Source organism: Misgurnus anguillicaudatus, chromosome 12, assembly GCF_027580225.2.
Source record: "Misgurnus anguillicaudatus chromosome 12, ASM2758022v2, whole genome shotgun sequence".
Lineage (NCBI taxonomy): Eukaryota > Metazoa > Chordata > Actinopteri > Cypriniformes > Cobitidae > Misgurnus > Misgurnus anguillicaudatus.
The window spans coordinates 36,279,668-36,306,431 of record NC_073348.2 but is presented as its reverse complement, the minus strand read 5'-3'; the positions used below and the strand labels follow the sequence as shown (position 1 = coordinate 36,306,431).

General features: G+C 36.9%; 1 protein-coding gene across 2 annotated transcripts; it reads left to right on the top strand.

Moving 5' to 3' along the window:
• Positions 1-142: 142 nt before the first annotated feature.
• bmp1b (bone morphogenetic protein 1b) lies at positions 143-26,453 on the top strand. 2 transcript variants are annotated; one of them, XM_055207790.2, is made up of 20 exons: positions 143-597; positions 5,385-5,489; positions 6,283-6,432; positions 8,385-8,502; positions 10,212-10,390; positions 10,501-10,606; positions 13,663-13,787; positions 14,145-14,260; positions 16,194-16,296; positions 17,068-17,184; positions 17,376-17,521; positions 18,671-18,866; positions 19,255-19,380; positions 22,460-22,620; positions 23,036-23,216; positions 23,982-24,107; positions 24,662-24,789; positions 25,198-25,411; positions 25,500-25,750; positions 25,966-26,453. In XM_055207790.2, exons 1-20 carry the CDS (start codon positions 468-470, stop codon positions 26,098-26,100), a joined length of 2,913 nt encoding a protein of 970 aa, XP_055063765.2. In that variant the 5' UTR covers positions 143-467; the 3' UTR covers positions 26,101-26,453. The 2 variants fall into 2 exon arrangements, with proteins under 2 accessions (XP_055063765.2, XP_055063764.2); XM_055207789.2 differs by having other exon boundaries at positions 144-597; positions 22,457-22,620.
• The last annotated feature ends 311 nt before the right edge of the window (positions 26,454-26,764 follow it).

Below are 26,764 nucleotides of genomic sequence, written 5' to 3'. Positions count from 1 at the left end.
GGGTCTTTAAATCTACAAGTTTATACAGAAACAAGTCATAATGCCTGTAAAAACACATAAACGCTGCTGTATCTGTCGGATGTGTGCGGTGTCTTAATTCAATTAATTGTGAATGCATCAGTAAATCATTAATGCAACGGAAAAATACTCCAATGATAACCAATACGCGAAAAACATGTTAATTTTCGACTGGATACGCGCGCGCACACGCGCACACACGCACAGCGGGGCTGAGAGCGCATCGAGTGCACTGACCTCCGATCTGTGATGTTTGCAAGCTGGATGCTGGCCCGGGGCCCGGGTATGTTAGCGAATCACTGGACTAGAATAAAGACATTGAAGAGAGCAAAGCGTCGCTCGCTCCTCTAAACCCGCCTTCCCGTTTGCTCCCCTTTTCCCAACTACTTCCAAAATCCCATCACAGGCTCTCTGCCGGCCCCGGCTCCACATCCGCGCTCATTCCCGTCATGAGATCCCTATGGACGTGTTCGCTTGTCTTCAGTCTTCGTCTTTTATTAACGATCGAAGTGGAAACAGACTATCAGACGGGTCCTGAAGAAAGTGATGCGCTCGACTACAAGGACCCCTGCAAAGCTGGTAATATAGCCTACAATACATTATATGAATGCATATGCAAATCATGTTTAATTCAGCGTTTAATGCTTTGTTACAGCCCTTGCATTTTGTTTTGTTAAAGGTGTTGAACTGCTTATTGCTTGTTTTGTGTGTGTGTGTGATGGTGGTGGTGCTGTCCTGTTGTGCATTGTGTTGTAGTGTGTAGTTTAGTTTGGTTTTGTTTTGTTTGGCCATGTACTGCAAGACAACATGAGAACTAAGATTTTGATGGGATCCAGAAGCCTGCATCCTCAAGCAAACTTATAGGTTGCCCTTCAAGTTATCTAACCAAGTTTTGATGGCCTGTATATGTTTAAACTAATGTCCTGCACACACAAAGCTCCTATTCAGTGGGCAAATCTTTGTAACGGCGATAGACAGCTGGCCACTGAATAGGGAGTGGAATAATTGTCTGGGCTCTTATAACTGAATTTAATATCTATTGTTTAAATTTCACCATGGTCAAACCGTGTCGTGCAAATCGAAACAAAAAGCATTTTAATATATGCTTCGAAAGGAAAACAGAACCCTGTTACGTAACCGCTATGTGTTTTTATTATTATTTCTTAAAAAACAGAAATTTTATCTAGGCTAAACAACTTGTTTGCTTGCAAATTGAAAAAGGGTGACTTTTATGCTGGCACATCAATGCCATTTCCACCTGCTCAAGTTTGGCATCAAAGGATTTAACAAAAAAAATACACACATTTTTATGTTAAATTAGTCAGACTAGTCTCGTGTAATATAGCTGTCAGTTTTTGGACGATTCTTCATTATCCTCATATGCTGTAGACCCCATTAAAACCTGTCCGTCTAAACAAGAATGTGATTTGGCCCAACCACCGTTACGCTACACAATTTCATTTGATGGTAATAAAAACAGTATTGAAAAAGAGACGACAGCTGCTTTTTTGCAGCGGCATCTGTTCATGTTGATGAAACGACTAAATACAGTTGCAACGTTATAAATATTAAGGACGTTTTATTGCATTTCTTTAGCAGAAACCTTAGACAGGAAACGGTCTGGATGGCGGATGTCTTTTTAAATTTAAAGTTCAGGTGGGCCAGAAGTGAAACATGCATTTATTATACTAGAAAGTGAAATGTCTGAGGGGGTTTGAGAAATAAAAAATCACATTCAGAGTAAATGTTGCAGGTCCCCCGGGACTGTATGTTAACTCAACCGTGTTAAACCGAGCTTATTAATGGATCTAACAGGGTCGCTTAACACTGAAGTTGGGTTGAATTGTGTTGCGTTCATTTGAACCAGACCAGATGGAGTATAATTCAGATATCTGTGATTTAGATGAGTTAAACTGCAGATCACATGAAACATGTTTCTAGCTTTACGGAAATGTATCTTGGAAACGCGACCTAGTTGATTGGAATTGGGTGTTATAATACTTTGGTCATACCAGTGATGTCAACAATAACATGCATAATAAATAATAAATATTTATTTATTTTTAAAACACGAGTTCATCCAAAAATAAAAACCATCACCCTCCAGCATGTGTATATGACTTTCTTCCTCCAGCCAAACAGAGTTCAAGTTATATTAAAGGGATAGTTCACCCCAAAATAAAAATTCTGTCATCATTTTCTCATCCTCATGTTGTTCTGAACCTGTATGAATTTATTTTTTATGATGATTACAAAAGAAGATATTTTGATAAATGATGGTAAGTACACAGCTGTTGAATCCATTGACTTTCATAGTAGGAAAAACAAATATGATGGAATTCAATGGGTACCATCAACTGTGTGCTTACCATCATTTATCAAAATACCTTCTTCATCATTACTTCCATAATATTTGTTTTCCTATTATGAAAGTCAATGGTTAAGGCAGCTGTGTGCTTACCATCATTTATCAAAATAACTTATTTTGTGTTTATCCGGAAAAAGAAATTCATACAGGTTTAAAACAACTTGGGGTTGAGAACATTTTTCATTTTTGGGTAAACTATCCCTTTAAATTATATTATTTTCTCAGCTTTATAATGGCATTGGACAGTGCCCCATTTTTAAAGCGCATCCATCTATCAAAAAAAGCACATCCATCTGTCAAAAACGAATCCATATGGTTATTAAATGTCTTCCGAGGTGAAGTGATGTTTTTTAAGGAAACTTTTATATTTCAAACTTTATAAACTACACATGCGTGTGTTTACGGGAAAGTTGAGGTCAGGTGGAGGGCTGACCTCTGACCCAATATTACAAAAACCCATTGAATGACCTTTAATAGCTGTATGGATTAAGGTATTCACATTATAAGCGACTTTGTCGAGAGGCGTTTCTCTATCTTGTTGTCATAAACAAATGAGTAACGTCCACTTTAGTTACTGACGAGACACGGATTACGTGAACTACACTGCTTCGTTCACATTGGTAGTCGCTCCCGAAAGTCGCTCATAATTTTCATAAATTTTAAAACATTTCTCAACTTTGTCATGCGACTGGACACGCCCCATCCAGTCGCCAACGGTCACTGTCACTTGTGTCGCCAAGCTTTCATTGAAATCAATGAGATTGCGTCGCTCTGCTACGGCTAGTTGCTGCTAGTCTGAATGCAGCTTTAGTTTCTGAAAAATGGATATGCTTTTTGAAAATGGGGCACTATTCAATACCATTATAAGGCTGAGAAAAGAGCTGGCTGAAGGAAGAAAGTCACATACACCTGTTCGAGAGCGAGTAATATATGGGCAAATATAAAAAAATAAAGCTTTAAAAATGGGGCACTATCCAATGGCATTATAAAGCTGAAAAGGGCCAGGATATTATTAAATATAACTCTGACTGTATTTGCCTGAAAGTAGAAAGATATATACACCTAGGAGGGCTTGAGTGTAAGTAAAATATGGGGTACATTTCATTTCTGGGTGAACTATTACTTTATTATATTTGTAAACATTTATACGTGACAGTTTCATTTTTTATGATTACAAGGATAGATTCTGTCGAGGCAGCATCTAAAACCTAAAACATTTTTCTGTCAATGTATTTCAATGTTTTTTTTTAACTTTTTTATTACTTCTTGTTTACACAACAGCTTGGAAAATGCTTATGGTGACACATGGTCATTTTTCTGTCTAGATGGTCAGACTGATCATTTTAATGTGGGGCTTGCATGTTCTCGTTAAAATTAGTGTGTCGTAATTGGTTTCTTTTCTTTTTCTGACAAGAAAAGAATTTAATTAGTATTAAATTAAAGTTTTGAACATACTATCTCTTTATACGCATGTTTACTTGTTCGACATCTGATAAACACTATTAAAAGGGACATTGTGCTCAGACATGCAGGGCTTTTTTGTTTTGTTTAGCAAATGTTTTAGGTTGAGAACATGTGGGGGTAAAACTTTCCTGTTGTCAAAGAGTTATTAAAATGATTAAATCTACCGCAAGGTGACAAATTCCTTATTGGATGAAATAGCTTTAGGTAGTTAAAATTCCTTTACGAAATTGGAAATGTGAAAATTATTAGTAATAAATTTAAGTGTTCAGGCATGTGTACCCTATGGCAAAATATTTTAATTTGTTTCAATGGCAGATGCTTGGCTACCACATGCAGATGTGATATATATTTTTTGTTTAAAAAGTATGAGAATGCTTTAACATGGACTTGATCTTGCAATTCATCCATCTTTAAAGACTTAACACAGGTGCCCTAGTGTAACGTAAATAACTTTAAAGGTCCAGTGTGGGTTTTTTAGTGGCATCTAGTGGTGAGATTGCGAATTGCAAGCAACAGCTCAGTTCACAGCTCGCCCCTTAAATTCAAAACGCATAGACCACAGGACAAACATATCATCATCTGAGACAAAAGGTACGATGCCGACTCTGTAGATCAGCATGTCTGTTTAGGGCTACTGTAGAAACATGATGGCGACTTCCATGTAAGGGTACCTTTGGTATATGTAGGTAAAAATGGCTCTTTCTAAAGTTTTTAAAAACAATACAGTTCATTAAGTAAGGTCTTTATACACCACTGATAATATAGTTATGTAGATTATATTGCATTTCTGTCAAGAGATCCTCCTAAAAGTTACACAATGCACCTTTAATTCAACCCAAAACATCTGGTCATGTAGTGAAGTTTTACTAAATGAAAAGCGCCTGTGAAAAGCAAGTTAATTGAAAAGGCAGCACAGTATATAATAACTCTTTATTTCATGCTGCATTAATCCCACAGTTACAGTTTTACAAGCGGCGCTTAATTGTTGCAGATGAAACGACACCTGTATGTTGTTATTATTAATGGCTTGTGCACGCACCGCATTTTGTTCATTAGCCAGGCCCTGGGGCAAAGTAAGCCGAGTCTGGATTTTCAGTGCTGGTTTGTGGATATTTTTTAGTATCTCCTGCCTGGTCTAAAAGTCTATTAAAATTCTGAGCTGGAAACATAAACGTTGCAGGTGTGACCCCAGAGAGTTATTTAAGTGACTCTCCTGGCCTTGCACCAATGTGACCTTAACCATCATTTATGTACACGTAATTACCAAGACCTCTGAATCGGGTTGAATGCATCCCATCATGGTAAAGGTGAGATATTTTCGCCGACATTCTGGAAAGGGTTACATTTATCAGTGGTTTGCTTTTGCCACTTGACTTTTACTTTAGCAACAGATTTTTTCCAAAACCCATCTTTTCTATTGTGTGAAATTGTGTCTGTGCAGTGGGAAAGCCTTTAGCTTAAGAATTCCTGTCAGGTTTCATTACAAGTTCATTATGATACTTATAAGTGAAATAATGCCATTTTTATTTTAAAGCTGCCTTTCTGGGGGATATTGCTCTAGATGAAGAGGACTTGCGTTTGCTTAAGTTGAACTACATTAATGCTGCACTGAAAGCCTCATCTAACCTCTCTGAATCAGGTGAGTATGATTATTCAATTAATAAATTAATGAAAATTATGTCATCATTTTCTCATCGTCATGTATGAATTTCCTTTTTCTGTTGAACACAAAATTAGATATTTTGAGCAATGATGGTAAGCACACAGCTGATTATTACCATTGACTTCCATAGTAGGAAAAACAAATCTGATGGAATCTAATGAGTACCGTCAACTTTGTTTTCCTACTATGGAAGTCAATGGTTACAAACATCTGTGTGTACACATTTATCAAAACATCTTCATTTGTGTTCATCAGAAAAAATAAATTCATACAGATTTAAAACAACATGAGAATGAGAAAATGATGACAGAATTTTCATTTTTGGGTGAACTATACCTTAAAGGATATAATGCTACCATGCAATAATAGTATTTGTTACATAATCAAAAGTCGTGTAATCTGGCCCTTCTACAGTTTTAGTATATGTGACCTAACCCAGCTAAAGTAATTTTTTGTGTTTTGTGTTTTCTACATAAAAGTTTTACTACATAATAAAAATGTTTTTAATAACCTTAATACATTTAATATTGGCTGATTATAATGTCACGTCAATGATTGAAATTAAACTTTGATGCTCCTAATCTCATTACAGTATTAGATTCTGAAACTTTATCCTGGATTTTACAGACAGGGTCACATAAACCTGTATGAAACTGTATGTGAAACATATGAATTGTTTTATAACTATACAAGCTATTTTAAATCAAACGAGCAATTGTTTTTTTCAAATAGGCCTTCAGATTTGTCTAAAGAATTGTCTTTGTCCTAGCTAACAGATCCTCGACCAATAGCAGTGCAGAGGAAGAGCCAGTTTTGGCCATTCGAAGCCTCTTACGAAGAAGGAGAGCAGCCACAGCAAGGCCCGAGAGAGTCTGGCCAGATGGCATCATCCCATATGTTATTAGTGGCAACTTTAGCGGTAAGGCATTAACTGTTTTTTACACATTTAAAAAAAATTATTGTATGCACATAAAGCAGCATTGTTTATTCAACAAAAAAAAAATACCATACTCACACTTTTTCAATTTTAAGTACAGTATGTTGTTTGTTGAATTGAGGAGTCCAGATGCAAAACCCCTTTAAGTGCGTCTGACATGGAAGGGCTCAATCATTTCACTTTAATAACAATGAACAGGTTATTAGTAAGTAACTGGAATGCCTTATTTTCACAAATGTCACTTTAGTTATTTTATTGGTATTTAACAAATGTGTCTTTCACTGCAAAGTTTTTTTTAAGGGGGGGTTCAATGGTATTTCAAGCATTCTGACTTATTAACACGGTTATAGTTGTTTCCTCATGCTAAACGTAGGCAAAGTGTCAAAAAAGCATTTGGGCATGTTACTGAGTATTTCTGTGCCGAATTCACTTCGACAGGGTTCGTACAAGTTTCGGAAAGTTTTTTTCGATTACAGGTCCAGCTGACGTTTCAGGGGTTTTCTATACGTATCACTTCTTTATATGGGCACTTCCCCCAGAAAACCCCGCCCACCCGTCAATCAGCGGGAGACGCTAGAGCTTGCAAACATCTTATCACGCCACTCAGCTTTGTTTAATTTCAAAACTCAACAATGGCACGAAAGATGAAGTGTGTTTTTGGATGTAAGGGGAAGAAATCCAGCCTTATGAAAACAATGGATATAGTTTATTATCCGGGGTAGCAGCGGAGTTTTGCGTGTGTGTTTGATTCGCCAGGGTTTTTCCCAACCGGGTCATGACGAGTTGCATGCGGTAAGTAAGACTTCTGTCTTATGTTGGAAATAGTCGCGTGCATATTATATAAATGACACGAAAATGTAGTGAATCATAAGTTAAAACAGCGTTGTATAGTGTTGCATGACTCGTACTCGCTCCTCCCGCGGTATAACTCCTCCTTCTTCATTTTTTCGTATGTTATCGGAAAGATTCGGTAAAGCTAATCTTTCTTTTATAAATCTGATTAAACTAAAGACTCTTCGGAGATATAAAGGATGTCATACTACTCTACAGGTACTCCAGATTAACATCAGAAATGCAGAAACAGCTACGTGAGCTTTAACAAAACATCCACTTGTAAAAAAAAATCTTTGGACAAGACATAGTAAACAGTCGCAAAATCTATTGTTGCAAAAAATATTGCCAATGATTAAAGTCAGAGTTCAAAATGGAAGAAACAGAACCACACATTAGGGGGCGCTGTGATCATGTCACTGCCACATGTGGGTTGTATTCAGGTACTCACAATGGACACAATGGAAGTTTGCATGTGATCCACGATCGTTGTTTCCTGTGCTAACATTTTTCAAATTCATCGTTACTGCATTTAGAGGACTTTGCTGAAAAACTGATGTGGCATTTAGCAGATTTTGCCAACAAACCAGTTTTTCTGAAGCAAAGGTATTTGATGAACGTATAATATGTGCCGAGAGCATTTGTTTAACACCATTATCTCATTATTGACGACGGTGGCGTTTAGCGACTTTCGCATCTGAGCTCCTCAATTGTTTACTATAATGTACTAGATAATATTACAGTATATAGAATACTGTTTGTATGCTATCCCTCCATCTAAGGTATAGTAATTATTCTCCATACTTACCTCAAATAAAACTTAAACAGCTTAACACTAATGCTAACTCTGTTTTAAATTGACTTTGTTTCACATAACATACAATTGTTATACTATTACAAGTAAATTGTGCATAACTACATGCAACTAACCCTAAACCAAACCCTAACCCTTGTTAATTATAAATACTCTGTACCTAAATATATTATTAACAGTAATGCCTTAAACTAAAGTGTAACCTTTCTTTGGAGCCAGTTTTGTTATTGATCATTTGGCACATAAACTTCAATTAACTCCAGGTTTTTACCAATTTCAACCCCTGTAGGCAGTCAGCGAGCCGTTTTCAAGCAAGCTATGCGACACTGGGAGAAATATACCTGCGTGACCTTTGTTGACAGAAGCACAGAGGAAAGCTACATTGTCTTTACCATCCGGCCATGTGGGTAAGTTGAAGTTCACATCTCCATAGGTAGATAACTCACTGTTATAGACCTCCATAAATATTCATGATTCAGTTTTGTCCCTCAGTTTCATAATGCACACGAATAGCAGCTCCCTACAAGAATTTAAAATTCTTAGCAGTTTTTTATAGGCACCAACTGCACAAACACAGTTTTCTTTCAGAACAAAGCTGCTCTCAGCAGGTAGCGTCGCTGCATGAAGGTTGTTTGTGACTGTTGTACTGATGTTCTCCTCTAATGTTTTTTTTTATTTGAGCCTTTATAGGGCTGTGTATCTGGGTTACAATCCTGATCTGTTTGTGTGCTCAGGTCATGTACCAAAAGCCTTTCAAAGCATTATTTGCTGCTTTATAATGCTGTTGCTCATACTTAGAGACAGGGTTAGGATTTCAATGAACCCTCAGTTTGGAGTATTAAACTTAGGCATGTAATTTGCCTTCGGGGTGGTCTATATAGCATGCTTTGCACTCTGACATTTCTTCAATTCTTCTTCAGAAAATAAACGTACAAAACGAAATGATGCATATGCATAAGTTTGTGTGTGATTGCTGATAAAGACTTTGTTGCGAGTCAAAACTCTGTCATTAAACTACAATAAGAAGAGCAGGCCATTTGCGGCTCATGACAAAATCAGCCTTATTTCGGATGCCCTTTTTTTAGTTGGAGCCGAGCCTGACCTCAGAATCTTATTGACCGCATTAACTCATTGTGTGTCTCCAGTGAATTGAACGCAGGCTTCTCGAACTTTGATAAATTGTACATTTGGTTAAAGAAAGATCCTACTGTCCTCTACACGGTAATGACCGAAACGTTGCTTGTCAGGGATGGCCATTGCATTTCTAAAGGTCAATTCAAAATGTCTGACTACAAATTTGATTACAAATTACCCATTTGCGTGTTTGGCTATTAACTCTTTCCCCGCCATTTACGAGTTATCTTGTCAATTAAGAGAAAATGCTTCCTTGCCAATGATGAGTTTTTACGGCAATCCATATTTCCGCTATTGTCCACCAGGTGCTGCTCTTACCCAACTTATATAACACTGAAGCATCCACTGATGCAAAAACAGTAAAAACTGTGTGTATGTTTTGATCATCGTTCTTAAACTGACCTCTAACAAAAGTCCTTTAAAAAATGCAATAATCTCGGCTTTTTTGAGAGGTGATAAAAAGAGAACAAATCAAGATAGGATAAAACTTTTTTGTTTGAGAGCAGAGAGTCTGTTCTTTCTTTTGATATATTGTAAGTTTATATATTTAAAGAAGAAAATTTTCTGGAATGCATTAAACTTTTGTGAAAATCTTTAAAAAATGCTATATCGCTGACTGAAAACTTATTTAAAAAATGCTGGCGAGGAAAGTGTTAAAATAAAATTTCGGCAACCAGTGTGTCTTTTAAAAGCCTGATGTGAACATCAAAACATTTTATTTGTTACTTTTTAAGCATAATATTTTGTGCAGTTGGTTACTTCCAAATATTTACAGTGGTGTGAAAAAGTGTTGGCCACCTTCCTGATTTTTTGCATTTTTGTCACACTTTAATGTTTCAGATCATGAAACAAATTAAAATATAAATCAAACAACAAACAGTTTTAAAATGAAGGTTTTTATTATGAAGGGAAAACTAAATCCAAACACACATGGTCCTGTGTGGAAAAAGTGCAGAAACATTTTTTTCTCGTTCTTTTGTAGATGCTGTTCATTCGTAGGAAGGAGAGGGGGAGGACCACAGGCCATCTCCATCGGGAAGAACTGTGACAAGTTTGGCATCGTGGTGCACGAACTCGGACACGTCATTGGCTTCTGGCATGAGCACACGCGACCTGACCGGGACGAGCATGTTGACATATTTAGAGAAAACATCCAGCCGGGTACAATAACTCTCTTTTAGTTTTGTATGAACAGTACAGATTTGTCAACTGCATAATATTTTTGAGAATGTGAAGGGGTCTGTTTTAAGTTTACCTGTTGTATTTTACAGGTCAGGAGTACAACTTCATAAAGATGGAGTCTGATGATGTAGATTCCTTGGGCGAGGTTTACGACTTTGATAGCATCATGCATTATGCGAGAAACACCTTTTCCAGGTTTGAGGTCAATCTTTTATTGTATGCGATTACAGTTTATTATATTATTATATTATATTTATTATAATTGTGTGATATATAAACATGGATTTTATGATTATTAGCATTTAAAGACCAATTTAAGACTTTCTTACAGTTCATGTCTGTCCACAACCAACAATTAAATCTGACTGACCATAACTTTCGTTTCTTAGGCTTAAATTATACTAAAACCACTTTCTTTCGAGGTTGTTTCAGCTACCGCGCATGTGCACAGGTTAGCAAGCACAGTTTTTGTTTGGGTAGAGAGCTCTCTGATCTGCTAAGAGCTTGCAAGTAATATTATCTGCAATATGTAATGAAAAATGTACGACGGGCCATTGAATTTTAAGAAAATAATGCACACCGCTGTTACACCACGGGTTTGCATTATTTTCAATTATACCACTGGCCTGATTGACTGAGAAATGTTTCATGGGTGTTGATTATTTTTTTGCAAACTGCACACCTAACCTTTTAAATGTCTTAAATATAGGCACCAGAGCAATGTTTGTGGTAATCGTTGGATAAGCGGAATAATTGACTCTAAAATTGACTCTGAAAATAATGCACACCCGCGGTGTAACTGTGGGTTCACACTAGCCGCGTTTGAGGCGTCAAATTCGCATCTACCGCGTCTAGTTTGCCGCTTAAACATTTTGAGTTTACTCGTTTCGTTTACGCGTGAAAGCCGTGCGTGAAATTCTAGTCATCGAGACACTCACGCGGAAATTCGCGTCATGGGAGGGGCTTCTGCGACTCCACTCGCTTCCTCTAATTACGTCACTACTAGAGCAAGCTCTTGATTGGTTAACGCGGCGTGTTTTTCCGCCAAAGTTAAATTTATTCAATAAAACGAACTAGACATGTGAATGAGGCGGAATCGCGTCTACCGTGCCGTGCTAAATGGTTAATTCGCGACACGGGACCTCCATACGCGCATCAAAGCGTCTTCACATTGACTTAACATTCAAATCACTCACGCTTGACGCCTCTACCGCAGCTGGTGTGAACGCAGCATAAAGGCATAGACATTACCAGCTTGGGTGTGCATTATTTTCAAATAATTCAATGGCCCGTCTTCAGTTATTCCTTACATAATTTAAAGGACCAGAGTCAATTATTCCTCTTTTACAACGGTTACCACAAACATTGCTCTGGTGCCTATTTTTAAGACATTATATTATTGGTATAATAAACAGTATTGCCTTAGTAAGTTTAATACTTTTAAGGTTTGGTCATTTTCTGCCTTTGTGAGTGGTGGAGTCATATTACTATAATTATAAAGTCAGGCTTCCCATGGTCAAAAACAAAAAACAAAATGTAAAGGTCATGGGTTCAATTCCCAAGGATTACATATACTCATAAAATAACTTGAACTGTAGGTCACTTCGAATAAAAGCATCTGAAAAAACATCAAAGCTTGGTTTTAGCTCCTTTAGCAACATGGTTTAGCTGTGTTGTGGTCACTTTTTATGCTGGTCAGGCTGAAAGACCAGCTGACCCATCTGCTTGACAAGCTTTGCCAGCTACTGCCACCTTAAACCAGCTACCATGCGGGTCTTAGCTGGATGTTTTAGTATATTAGTTTTGTGATGTCATATGATAATTTGATTATTATGTGAATCGGTTGAATGTTTAGGGTTAGGGTTAGGGATAGTTCACCCAAAAATGAAAATTCGGTCATCATCTACTCACTCTCATGCTGTATACATTTCTCTGTTTTGATGAACATGAAGGAAGATATTTGGAGGAATGTTTGTAATCAAATCGTTCATGAGCCCCATTCACTACCATAGTATTCTTTATGCATACTATGGAAGTAAATGGAGCATTCCTCCAAATATCTTCCTTCATGTTTATCAGAAAATAAAAATGTATACAGGTTTGTAACAACATGAGAGTAAGCAAATGTTGAGAATTTTCATTTTTGAGAAAACTATGCTATTTAAGATGGTTTCAAATCTGAATGGTTTATTAGCAAATCAATTATTTGCACTTTTATTTAGAAATGCTGATACAGTGATCATAAATAACTGCATGTCATGGAAATCCACTGGTCGAAACTTTTGCGGGAACCATGTATATTTATGCAACAGATTAAACACAATGCACTCAATCATTTACAATGCGGTGGTGGTGGATTTGGGTGACTGAAGGTCCAGTTCCAAGTCTGGGTGACCACCAGAACCTAGTTGCCTTTAGATGTAATGAATTTTTTTGAAAGTTAATGTAAAGTTATTTAACACCTCGTACAGTGCTGCAATGCATGCAGTTAAGGTCTAATATTCCTATATATATAACTTCTCAGAAACTCGGTCAGGGTTTGGTCATACAGTAGAGTAACGTAAATTGCAAACAGAGAAACAGTTTGTACCACTAAGAAGTGTGGGAAAGAAAGATTGTATGATGATTGTTATTTTAAGTGCTGACAAAGCGGCTCCTCTCCTACCGGCCTCACATCCAGAAATATTCACATTGTGCGGTTTTACCTTCGCCACTGTACGGTCGGGGGGTTCTGGAATTGGGCCAGAACAAATAAAGCTCTTTCCGGCTTTTAGTCCTGGATAATTGTAGGACTGGAGTGCCGTTGTTCTCTGGCATGCAAGGGTGGGCTCAAGGGAGTCAAAGGCAAAGCTTTTATCCAAAGCTTAAAATCCTATCATTACGCCGTCACTCTCGTGTCTATCTAACCTTGTACAGAAGTTTGATTTTTATGTAGAACATAAGAAGACATTTTGAAAAAGTTGATGCTGTTTTATTATTATCATTATTATAATTCAATCAAAGGTGTACATGGAACAAAAAAACATACTGTATGTGTTTAAAATGAAATGATATATTCACGTTTGGATGAATAATCCTCTTCTGCCCATTCTGGGTGCTGTCACCATGGAAACTGGATGATACTGAGACTCAATAAGTACAAACTTGTAAAGTGGCCCCAAAAGCACTTCATACGCCTGTATCTTAGTATTTCTGAAAGCCTTTTAAGATTTTACTTTACTTCAGTTGTTGCTTTTATGTCTGAAAAATAGGGGCATCTATCTCGATACCATGCTGCCGAAGTACGACGTCGACGGAGTCCGTCCACCCATCGGACAGCGCACGAGATTGAGCAAAGGAGATATCGCTCAAACACAAAAACTCTACAAGTGTCCTAGTAAGTGGCCCTTCAGATCCCGAGCACATCTGTTCTTTAGCAGCCATTGTTTTGCATCGTGGCTCGAGCATTCGTTTGAAGAACCAACCAGGTTTTTAGATTTCCTCTTTTGGTGGGGAAATGAAATGACATATCTGTAATACGATCATGGTGTTCCTGTAAATCCCAACAGTTGTTTTTGCAATCATCTCCTTTAATCTCTTTAACCTCAGCTGGAGTGATTTCATACTTTAAAACAAAGCTGGTTGCTTTTAAACTAACCTTAACATCTGCAGAACTGCTACTGTTTTCCATTCAGAGAATCCGGTTTCCAGGTCAAGCATCTGTCAGTTTCTCTCAATGTGGTTTCGTCCACAGGATGTGGAGAGAGCCTTCAAGACAGCACTGGAAACTTCTCCTCCCCTGGGTTCCCGAACGGATATGCTGCATATCTTCATTGCATATGGAGGATATCTGTCACGCCTGGTGAGAAGGTATAAAAACACATATGCAAATTGCACCTGTTACTAGGACTACAGTATTGATGCAGGATACGGTCTGTGGTTTAAGTGATTCAATTTGCTGTGTACTTTAATATCACTTTTTTGGACTACAGAGAGAAGTCAATCCACTAGGGTTGCAACATCTCATTCAAGTCCTATCTACTTGAATGGGGAAAGATAGATATCTATATCTATCGTGAGACAAAAAAAAATCACAATTAAATATTAAACATTTCTAGAGCCCGACCGATATATCGGCAATATCGGCCGATATTAGGCATTTTCTCAACTATCGGTATCGGCATTCATAATGCCCAATAAATTAATATTTAAAAAAACCCGGACGAAACAGCCTTCAACCCTGTTGTTATTTATCAGAACTTAACAGAATTTGTCTCCAGTCCTATTCAAAGTTATATTTATGAACCAAGTATTTTAAAACTGGTAACTTTGATTTGGTTGTTGTTGTTTTTGTGTTTTTTTTCAAAGGCCTTTACGTTTCATCTTAAGTTTGTATTTTTATACATTTTTATTTATCAGAACTTTAATATATTTTGATGTTCCTCTGTTCTGTTGTGACAATAAAAGAAACAAGTTTCTTTTTAAAATGCATTATCATATTATCTTAGTTAAAACTCATAAATAACTACAAATAACTAATGTTAAGGAAATCTGTTAATGTTTTGTTGCACGTTTCTGAAATAAAAAAGCTAAAAAATAAATATCGGCCGATGTATCGGAATATCGGATTTTAAAACCCAACAAACATTTGTATCGGTATCGGCCTTCAAAATCCTTTATCGGTCGGGCTCTAAAAATTTCTAACCAACAATTAAACCTGACATTAACTGTACCATAACTTTTGTTTCTTAGTGCGCCCGTCCCCCAGAGAAGCGTCAGTCTTTATAAATTGATGTTTGGTTGTTTTAACTAGAAGGCGGGAAACTCATCACAACATGTTTTTATGTTGTCATGTGTGTGACTTGTCATGTCAAAATATGTAAACTTATGTGCATCACGCGTGATGTCAAAACACATGCCTGCTGCAGACGCTTCTAAGGGGTTTATAAAAAAGACGCTCGCGTTTGCCAGATACTCGCTTAATCTCATCTGTAATCAAAGTTTAGTGTTAAGTACGTTTTTTTTGTGAACGTGAGCATCTCTTTTATCACAAACCTTTTCGATGCATTTGCAGCAGGCACGTATTTTGACATGACGCATGATTCACATGGTTCACATGACGCAACGAACACATTGAATTCGCGCCCTTCGAAAGACAAGTCACTGGCCGCCCGCCACTGCTTATTTCACTTAGTGATTTCATATTGATTTCAAATTTTGACATAACTGTACTCAGTCAATATTAAAAACATGGTTTGGGTCCTTGAAATCCCTAAAAATTTTGTGAAAATTTTTAAGGCCTTAAAAAGTTTTTGAAAATAAACATACATAGATACAGGCCATTGAAAGTGCTTGAATCGATTTTGTTAAGTTTTCTGGAAAAAAATCCATAATGTTTCCTGTGAAGTGTAGGATGACATCCTAAAAGCTATTCGTTTTGAATGTTTATATTTTCTGTATGCGAATTTTGATATAATACAAAAATGCTTTTTTGTACAATTGTGTTTGACACATGAAAATGGTAACAATTATATTATATTTTCACAGAATGTTCTTTAGATTTATGTAGAAAACAGTCAAACATAAAAAAAATGACTTCAGCTGGGTTTTTGCAGGCAGATATATGAATAAGTCATAAGGGCACATGCATTTCTTGTTTTCTGAGAATGACCCAACTATAACTATGTGTATTTTTGCACCTCTTCTCTGGGGAAATATACATCTTTTTAAAAATCTACTAAATAGGATGTATACTTTCGATTGCCTCATTTGACTTTTTCCTTTGTTTCTGTTTATTTGTTAGATCATTCTTAATTTTACTTCAATGGATTTGTACAGAAGTCACCTGTGCTGGTACGACCACATCGAGATCCGTGATGGATATTGGAGAAATGCACCCTTGATAGGTTCTCACTTTTTTAAAATCTTTTTATTTCAGTATTTCTGCATTTCAGTGAATTTCTTACTGACATAACATATTCACGCAATACTTTTTGTAAAAAGGGATGGCAACCAAACTACTAAATTATGGATTCTAACATCACTGCACTATGAACTATTTTTTTCTGTATTTAAAATTTTTTACATTTCTTTGAAAATTTAACTTTGTTTTGTTAGTTACAGGAAAGATAAAAAATCTAAATTGAAATGATTTGTTAATTTAAGTTGATTATACTTAAAGGGACACTCCACTTTTTTTGAAAATATGCTCATTTTCCAGCTATCCTAGAGTTAAATATTTGATTTTTGCCGGTTTGGAATCCATTCCAATCTCCGGGTCTGGCGGTACCATTTTTGGCATAGCTTAGCATAATCCGTTGAATCTGATTATACCATTAGCATCGTGCTAAAAATAACCAAAGAGTTTTGATGTTTTTCCTATTTGGAGCTTGACTCTTTTGTGGTTGCATCGTGTGCTGGGACCGACGGAAAATTGGAAGTTGCGATTTTCTGGCCAGATATGGCTGGGAACTATGCTCTCATTCTGGCGTGGTAATCAAGGACTTTGCTGCTGTAACATGGCTGCAGAAGGCGTAATGATATTATGCAGTGCTCGAAAATTGTCCCCTGCTATTGAAAGTTACCAAAGGGAGTGTCCCTTTAAAAATGTAAATGTATTTTTTACAGTGTATGAGTTCTGAAAAAAAACAATATGCTTGAATTATATTTTTCTGTAGGCCGTTTTTGTGGAGACCAGCTTCCTGAAGCCATTGTGTCCACTGACAGTCGACTCTGGATTGAATTTCGCAGCAGTAGTAATTGGGTTGGAAAAGGCTTTTCTGCCATCTATGAAGGTAGCGCTGCATCAACAGACTTCACTGCTCTTCTTAGCTAAAGCGTTTACTCTTGTATCTCACATCAGCTTCAATTGTTCTGACCCCAGTTTCTTCACTCTCTTCGTAAGTTCATGATTTGCTCCACGTGAGGCTTTGCTCCTCAAAAACAGATGTGCCGTTTATGTGCCATGTTCTTTGGACGTTTTCAGCTATTTGTGGAGGAGAGGTGGAACGAGACAGCGGACAGATCGAATCGCCCAATTACCCCGACGACTATCGGCCCAATAAACTGTGTATATGGAAGATTATGGTGCCTCAGGGTTTCCACGTGGGCCTCAGCTTCCAGTCATTTGAGGTGATTTTAAATTATATAATGAATCTAGGTGTTTTTGTCTGTTATACTAATATCTGTTATATCAACTATTGGCTTCAAAAAAGCTGTTCACAAACCTATGGGTGACGTTACAGACACTACGTCTATATTTTTTACAGTCTATGTCATTAATAAAAATCACATATTTCATTTATGGGTCAATGTCGTGACATTAGTTATTTTGTGTCCGTATGGTTCAATTAAATGAGTTAATCATAAGAAGAACAATGTCGCACACCTGTTAGTTCTGGATAGGTGCGTTGGATAAAGAGACAATGAAGTCCAAACACATATAAAAATAAAGGGTATCCCGCAAAATATTTATTGCAACATTTCGATCACAAGATCTTCCTCAGGAACAAGGAAGATCTTTTGATCGAAACGTCGCAGTAAATATTTTTCATATTTTGCAAGTTAATAGTGTGCGGGATACCCTTTATTTTTATATCAATTACATTTTCAAAATAAATTTGCAGATTACTTGCATACATTCTCCTTTTGAGGACCAACTCTAAATTTCTGGTTTTATTTCATTTTGAAATAATATTTGGGGGATAATTGCAAAAATCTCAATGTGGTGTAACCGGTCTGTGTCAATTGGTGTAACTACTATTTTTAAAAATGAAAATAAAAAATAAATAATGTGGAATAAAATATAATCATCTCGTTTAGTGTAATATAATTTTTACATAAATTTTTACATCATTTGTCAAAGATTATTTAGAAAACAGAGCTGTTTTCAGCATATGTCAGGACAAATATTACAAAAACGCATTAAAATTTACATTTAGAAATAACTAATAAAATTGTATTTAAAAATTTTTTATGATTAAGCTTAAATGCCATATTTCTCATTCTTTGGCGCAATTGGCGGTTAAACCATTTGACATTTTCAGATTCGATTAGTCTTAACTTTCATAAAAATGTTGCAATTGTAATTTTCTATTGCATAAAATTTACATAAATACACTTGAAATAAACCTGATGCATGCTTTTAAAACAATTATTTTTAAAAGATTTTTGAATTTCTAATCTTGCCAAACCGTACATCACAATGATTCATTTACACAGTTTTCGGAGTTGACATTCTCAATTGACTATTCATTGAATCAGTCTTGATTTCAAACCCAGATTGAGAAACATGATAACTGTGCCTATGACTATCTGGAAGTGAGAGACGGAGATTCAGAGAGCAGTCCTCTCCTGGGTCACTTCTGTGGGTACGAAAAACCAGACGACATCAAGAGCAGCTCCAACCAACTGTGGATGAAGTTCGTCTCTGATGGCTCGGTAAACAAAGCTGGATTTTCAGCCAGTTTCTTCAAAGGTGACGCTCACAATTAAAATTTCGACTGCCTTACCTGACACAAACATTGGTTTATTCAACGCTATCTCATGGCAATTCGTACGTATATTACGAGGTGGCTAATTCATATTAATTCGTATGACCACATTCGTACGTTTTTGTATGGTTTACCTTTGCCCATCTGATGATGGGGTTGGGGGGGCGGTTTCGTTATTGTTTTTATGAAAATCGTACATTTTTGCACAACTGACCTTGTACAAATTTAGTCAACACGTAAAATATGTATGAATTCTCATGAGATCAGGCTGGTTTATTTAAAACATCTATACGTTTGCTTCTGAATGTTTATTGTCAGAGTAGTGTCCTTGAAACATTTGATGCTGATCTCTCCTTTTATGACCCTAATCAGAGATTGACGAATGTTCCCGACCTGATAAGGGGTTTTGCGAGCAACGTTGTGTCAACACGCTAGGTAGTTTCTACTGCGCTTGTGAACCAGGTTTTGAGCTTTCCTCCGATCGCCGCAGCTGTACAGGTGAGTCAAATGCTTGCACATGTAAATGCAAAAAACAACATGGGTCTTTTTACACATTTAGTACTGGTTTTATTAATAGTTTTCAACATTATTGTTGTTCATCTTGGTGGTTAGGAAATTGAGCAAAATTGTAGAAGATAAAAAGGATGAAATCGCTTTAAAGGGGACATATCATGAAAATCTGATTTTTCCATGTTTAAGTGCTAGAATTTGGTCCCCAGAGCTTCTATCAACCTAGAAAATGTAAAAAATAACAACCCCGTAACTTAGTTTTGGTTAACCATTCTCTGCAAGCATGTGAAAAAATAGGTCATTGAAATTTGGCTCCCCCTGTGATGTCAAAAGGGGATAATACCGTCTCTTAATCTCCACTATCCAACCACGGCACTGCCATTTAGTGCAGAGATCAACTCATTTGCATTTTAAAGGACACTACAAAGTGGAAATTTGAACATGCTATCTCAATGCTATTTTGAGCTAAAACTTCACATGCGTACTTTAAGAACACCAAAGATTTACTTGACATCTTAAAAAGTCCCCTTTAAAGGCTTTATGCTGCATGCACACTGCCAGCAACTTCTCGCTGTGTTTCGGCCGTCTCTTTTAATGAGGATGTTAGGAGGCATTCCTAATTCTGGTTGTAATATAAACAATCATAAACAAATGAGTAACCATCCTTTCAATAACTGATGAGAGACAGATAACTGCTTCACTGCTATTGGTAGTCACTCCCGAAAGTCGCTCATCATTTGCATAAAGTTGAATAGCTGGACATGCCCACTTGATTTCGCCAATGGTCACTATAACTTGTTCCATTGAAATGAATGAGATTGCCTTGCTCTGCAAGTGCTATTCGTCATTGATTTGATTCCCAGGGAACACACAAACTCTTTAAAAAGTGTATTCGCCCAAATGGAAATATTTACTGTATGTACTGAATGTGAAAGGACACACGTTGTGATTCATTCTCTTAAGTGCGTAAGCCTCAGATTGCTGTTGAGTCAGTCCATCACCCAAGCTGTTATTCTGGTGCAGGTAATACAGTCTTAAGAAAATGAATGATACTGTGCACAACGCTCACAGGTGCATTTTATCTCTAACAAGAAAAACAAGGTCATGTGATCTCTCCTCTCTATAGATATAAGCACTCTGATAAGGTTGCTGTACAAAAAAACTCATTTGTTCTGGGAAGATGGAATGATGAAGGGCATACTTGAAAAGCAGCTTCATTAAGCCAAGCTTTCAGCTCTCTCCTTGCATTTAATGATTACTTAGACCTACATTTCCAAAGCCAGAGTGTGTTTCTGTATCACGGATAATATTGATAATTGAAAATTATGCCTGTTTCAATTTCCTTTAAATCCATAAATAGCTTTTATTATTTTTTTTTTAGCAATGGTAAATATTAAAGCTGCAATCCGTAACTTTTCCAGCTAAAAATAAACAAAATCAGTTATTGTGTAAATACTGTATATAAAAATATCTGAATTTTCTTCTGATTTGCAGGGGTAGATTTATAATTTAAACTATAAACCATACATGATTGCGTCACCTGTGTAAACATAAAGAGGATTTGGCTACTACAATATATTACGTGCATACTACGTAGTGCTTTAAAATGAATAAAAGTGAATGATTATGGGCTATCCATGTAAGTTGCTTGACTGTACACTGTCAGAAAAAAATACTCAAAAATGGTCCCTAGCTGTCATTGGTACCCTTTCAAAACGTTGTATCTAAAAAGTTTATATTAGTACCTCAAAGGTACATACTGGTACCAAAGAGTGCATTAAAAGGTATATATTAGTACAGGTACCTCATGGATACACATTGGCATCAAATGCATACCACCTGTACCTAAATGGTACAAATTGGAGCCTTTTTATAGGGTACTGTAGTGTTGTTGTCAAGACCACCTAAACCAAGACCAAGTCATGACCAAGACCAAGACAGGCTGAGACCAAGACACGACCAAGACTTTAAAACATCATATTCCAAACCGAAATAAACTGCATTAAATTAATGATAAATAAATTCGTGATGTGCCATCAGTTGTGGTCTTGACCGGTCTTGAAATAAAATTCTGAGTCCTCTTTGTCTGAGACCGAGACGAGAAAATGTGGTCGATTCCGAGACCAAGATCTTTAAAAAGCGGTCTTGAGACCGGTCTCGAGAACTACAACACTAGGGTACTGCACCAGTGACGGCTTGGGACCATTTTTTGACATTTTTTCTTTCAACGTAGCCCTCCATTTATGACTGTAGGGTTACACTTTTAATAAATAAAATTTATCCAAGACATGCTTAAAATGGTATATGCATTTCCCAGACACTTTTATCTGAATATTCAAAGTACACATTAAAATGTTCAATATGTATTATATTGCATTTTAAATTATAGTTCAAATTGTAATCTCTCAACCAATTTGTGCTGCACGAAATGCCCCTAATATGGTCTTTTTTGGGCTGTATGGTTCCATAAAGAACTTTCAACATCCTATAAAAAGGTAAAAACTGTTCTTTTAAGACACAAGATGGTTCTTCTATGATATTGCATCAAGGACCCCTCTTAAAGGTGACATAGAATGATTGAACGGGGTATTTATCCTTGTTCTGTGATGTGACATGTAGACAATTTTTTTTGTTTGGGTCTGTAATGCCTTAGAAGCTTCCTAAAACCTCTCTCAGATAGCTCTATTAAGGGTGGGGGATTTTAAACAAGTGGTTTTGCACCTATTTGGCTCTCCCTACTGGCTTAACTTGTAATCTCATTACTGATTGGCTGACTTTGCTGCCACTCAAAAAATGTAGCCAATTATTTTAAAGTGGAGGGGCAGTGAGATGCCTGTGATGTCATAAGCATCAGTTTTTCAGATTGGGCCGTTTTCTGGCTGACATTTCTATGAGTCTGAGATGTTTAGCATGTCTACAACTTTTTGTATGTTTGTTAATGCGGGTAGACTACCATTATTCAGCAAAGACAAGGTAAAAATGGGTTTTCATTCTCTGTCCCCTTTAAAACCTTTATATTTAAGAGTGCAGTTGCGTTATAATGTCTCCTCCATTTGATCCCCAGCAGCTGCCTGTGGTGGATTCATGACCAATCTCAACGGTTCCTTCACAAGTCCAGGATGGCCGCAGGAATACCCCCCGAACAAGAACTGCGTGTGGCAGCTCATCGCACCCGCGCAATACCGAATCACGCTGCTTCTCGACGCCTTTGAGATCGAAGGCAATGATGTGAGATATAAAATGCAAAATGATTCGGTTGCCATTATGATTTGTTGTAAGAGGCTGAAAAGAAAGAAATGTTTTTGTATAATGCAGACCCGAGGTAATCATGAGTCTACTATGGCTGTTTAAAGTTTATAAGCACTTAATGCTTTATAATTTTACATAGTGGTTTCTGTCAAAATCCATTATGATTTTTATGTAGCACATGGCACAAATTCATAAACATGCTCACTTACTATAGGTTACCTTGTCAGTTGAAAGGTATAAAGGTGTAATAATGCCTGTGTTTCAGAGAAACTTAGAAGCAAGAATCAGGAGCAGATTATTTTTTTAACAATTACAACAATGCCAATTTTCATTTTGGTTATGCAGTTTTGGCTATTTAACTGCATTCTTTAATTATTTCCCTCTCTGCTTTAAGGTTTGCAAGTATGATTATGTTGAGGTGCGAAGTGGTCTGTCCAATGACGCAAAGCTTCATGGGAAATTCTGTGGCACAGAGAAACCAGAGGCGATCACGTCACAGGCCAACAGCATGCGTGTCGAGTTCAAATCAGACAATACTGTGTCCAAGAGAGGCTTCAGAGCTTACTTCTTTTCTGGTGAGCAAGAACACATACAAGTTACTATCTGCGAATTACCAAAGACTACATGCATATTTACAGCAGCATCTTGTTTAAAAAAGGTGTTTAAAAAGTCATAGCGACACCATCAATGTAAGGACTTTAATATCATTTAATGGGTAAACAAATACTGTATTTTTATTAAAGGTGCAGTGTGTAATTTTTAGAAGGATTTCTTGAAAAAATGCAAAATAATATACAAAACTATATTATATGGGGTGTATAAAGACCGTTTAAAATGAACCGTTATGTTTTTTATAACCTTAGAATGAGACATTTTTATCTACAAACACAGAGGGTCCCCTTACATGGAAGTCACCATTTTGTGCCGCCATGTTTCTACGGAAGCCCTTAACGGACAAATATTTTTACTAAGTTGTTTCCGACGATTAAATGTTTGTACGGTGGTGGCTATCGTAGCTTCTTTATGCGTTTCAAAAGCGAAGGTTGGGCAGTGGACTGAGCCGTTGGTTGCAATTCACAACCTCACCACTAGATGCCGCTAAAATTTACACACCGAGTGTGGTGACAATATGTAATTTTCACCGCTAGAGTTCGCTAAACAATGATGGGAGTCTTTACCTTTAATGTTGACACAGAAATCATTCTTTTGACATATTGAAATACAGTTTTATGACAGTTACAGTTAGCAACCGTTACATTTCAAGGTAAGAATGAAACTACAATGATTGTACAAATTACATAAATTAAAATAACATAAATGATATTTTCTGTCTCTGGCAGATGTGGACGAATGTTCACGGGAAAATGGAGGCTGCCAACATGAGTGTGTAAACACTTTTGGGAGCTACAGCTGTCAGTGTCGAAGCGGCTTTGTATTGCACAGCAACAAACACGACTGCAAAGAAGGTTCGGCATTTTTCCTCATCAGAAATCAGTTATCAGTTTGAATTTGAGAACATTTAGTATTTTGGTTAATCTGAAACACAATTACATTTTTGACATTGACAAACCATTTGCCTTTGGCAAACAAAAAATGCATAAAAATGGTCATGGCTTTGTGTTCTTTATTAAGTACTTGCTCATGTACGCGACATTTCCTGATGGCAGTGCCTAGCAGAATGTAATTTACTCTGACAAAACCCTTTAATTAAACGTACTTTAGGCATAAAAAATGTTTGTCTGTTCACATTTTTTGGGAACTTTTTGATTTTTTGTTTGATTTAACAAGAAGGAAACCTGGATGTGACCAGAATTAAAAAAAGATAAATATATGCAAAAGCTGCTTTATGTGGCTAAAACTTAAAAATTAGATAATGATATTAACCAAATGCTCTCGGCACATAGTATCCATTAAATACTTTCACTTCAAATCTGCTTAATCCTCAGACCATTCAGAAATACCACTTTGTTGAAGTGTTGAAGAATTAATGAATATATTTGTATTGGTTTTGTGCTTTCAGTGGGCTGTGACCAGGTCATTACCAGTGTCTCCGGTATCATCACGAGTCCAAACTGGCCTGATAAATACCCCAGCAAGAAAGCCTGCACCTGGACGCTGTCCACTACACCAGGCCACCGCATTAAACTCGTACTGAAATCATTCAACATGAGATCATTAGTCTTTAAAGTCGCCATGAAAATATAATGAAAAACTGGCAGGTGGATGGGGTCTGGGAGAAGATTTTTGCGATTAGCGATTAGCAATTAGCAAAACGACCCAACTTCAAATGATCCAATCAGATCTCGATGGACAAATTCAAATCCAGCTTTGCCTTATTTCACTCGGATATACATCACCAAATAAGCAATCGCTACTTCCGTTTCATGGCGACTTTAAAGTTGTAGGATCATAACATAACGGTTGTTAGTTCAAACTGAGAGACAATCCTTTAACCACCACAGTAACTACTATGTTGACATACAGTACAGTACGATCATTGTAAGTAGTTCCAGAAAGATTTTATTATTATTATATTATTTGTATTCTGTCTTACAGGCTTTCGTTGAGATTGCCATGGAAGCACACGAGGAATGCGCCTATGACCACTTGGAGATATATGACGGCCAAAACAGCAGGGCTCCCAGTTTTGGACGCTTTTGTGGCGGTAAGAAACCTTCACCGGTGATTTCCAGCGGCAACAGTATGTTCCTGCGTTTCTTCTCGGATAGCTCGGTTCAGAAGAGAGGTTTTAAGGCTTCTCATTCAGCAGGTATTTCTTCCACTGTATCGTCTGAATGGACATTATAAAAATCTTGACTTTCGTTAACCATAAAACTCCTATGTGTGCTTGTTCTCAGAGTGTGGTGGTAGTTTAAAGGCGGAGATAAAGACCATGGACCTATATTCCCATGCTGCATTCGGGGACAACAATTACCCCGGAGCGTCAGATTGCCAATGGGTGATTTCTGCAGAGAAAGGCTACGGGGTTTCGATCATCTTCAACACCTTTGAGATCGAAGAGGAAGCTGACTGCGGCTATGACTACGTTGAGTTGTTTGATGGGGCTGATGTCAAAGCGCCAAGGCTGGGCCGCTACTGTGGTTCTGGGGTAAAGCATGAGCACTTTTAAACATATGCTATAACTTAAATGATCGACAAGGGATCTGGTTCTGCATATAAAGTCTTATTGAGCAATATTCGAAGAGATGATGCGCTATTTGTGAATATATATAACTTAACTATCGACCAATCAGCATTCAAGACCAAACATATTTGTTTTAATTACTACATAATAATACACTTGTTCTTGCATATCCTTTTCAGCCACCAGAGGAGATCTACTCAGCCGGTGATGCCATCGTCATCAAATTTCATTCAGACGACACCATCAACAAGAAAGGTTTTCATGTTCGTTTCACAAGCACTAAGTTTCAGGACACCTTGCATACAAGTAAATGAGCATCAGAGAACATGGCAACCTTGCGGCTCCAATATTTTCAATTTGCCTGATGCCATCTGGGGCCCTCTTTATTTTTCCTCATAAGTGGAAATGTAGTGGTGCCGAACCCTTATATAGCCTTCAGCTATAGTAAGCAGAGAGAACAAGCTTTTGATGTAAGGATACGGCAGCCCATTGTTCCCCAAACCATCCATTGAAAACTCTGGAAATGGTAAATTAGACTGGCTATACATTTTCAGTATGGAGTGATTGTGACGATGATTTGCATCAAAGATGTATTAGATGGATGTCTCCAATGCCAGTATCTAAAATTTTAATTATTTTATTATAAAAGTAAATTCATAAATCACAATGGTAATGACGTTTGGTATTGTACTGTATATATTATGACAGTAATTATATATTTGGTAAAAAGCAATCCCAGCACATTTCCTTGCGTGAGAGTTGTAAATGATTATTCAGACTGCTTTGATTTAAATTATGATTAGAAATTGTTCATCTGAAGTTGATAAATGGGAAAACAAACATGTTAATAAACTAATAAACATTGTTTGAGATGAAGCAGGGTTTTTTTCTCTTGAATACAGATGTGAAGATGAGAAATATTTTTTTCAAACTGATTTTATGTAGTGAGAAACTGGTACAAAAAGTTGAATTTACAAT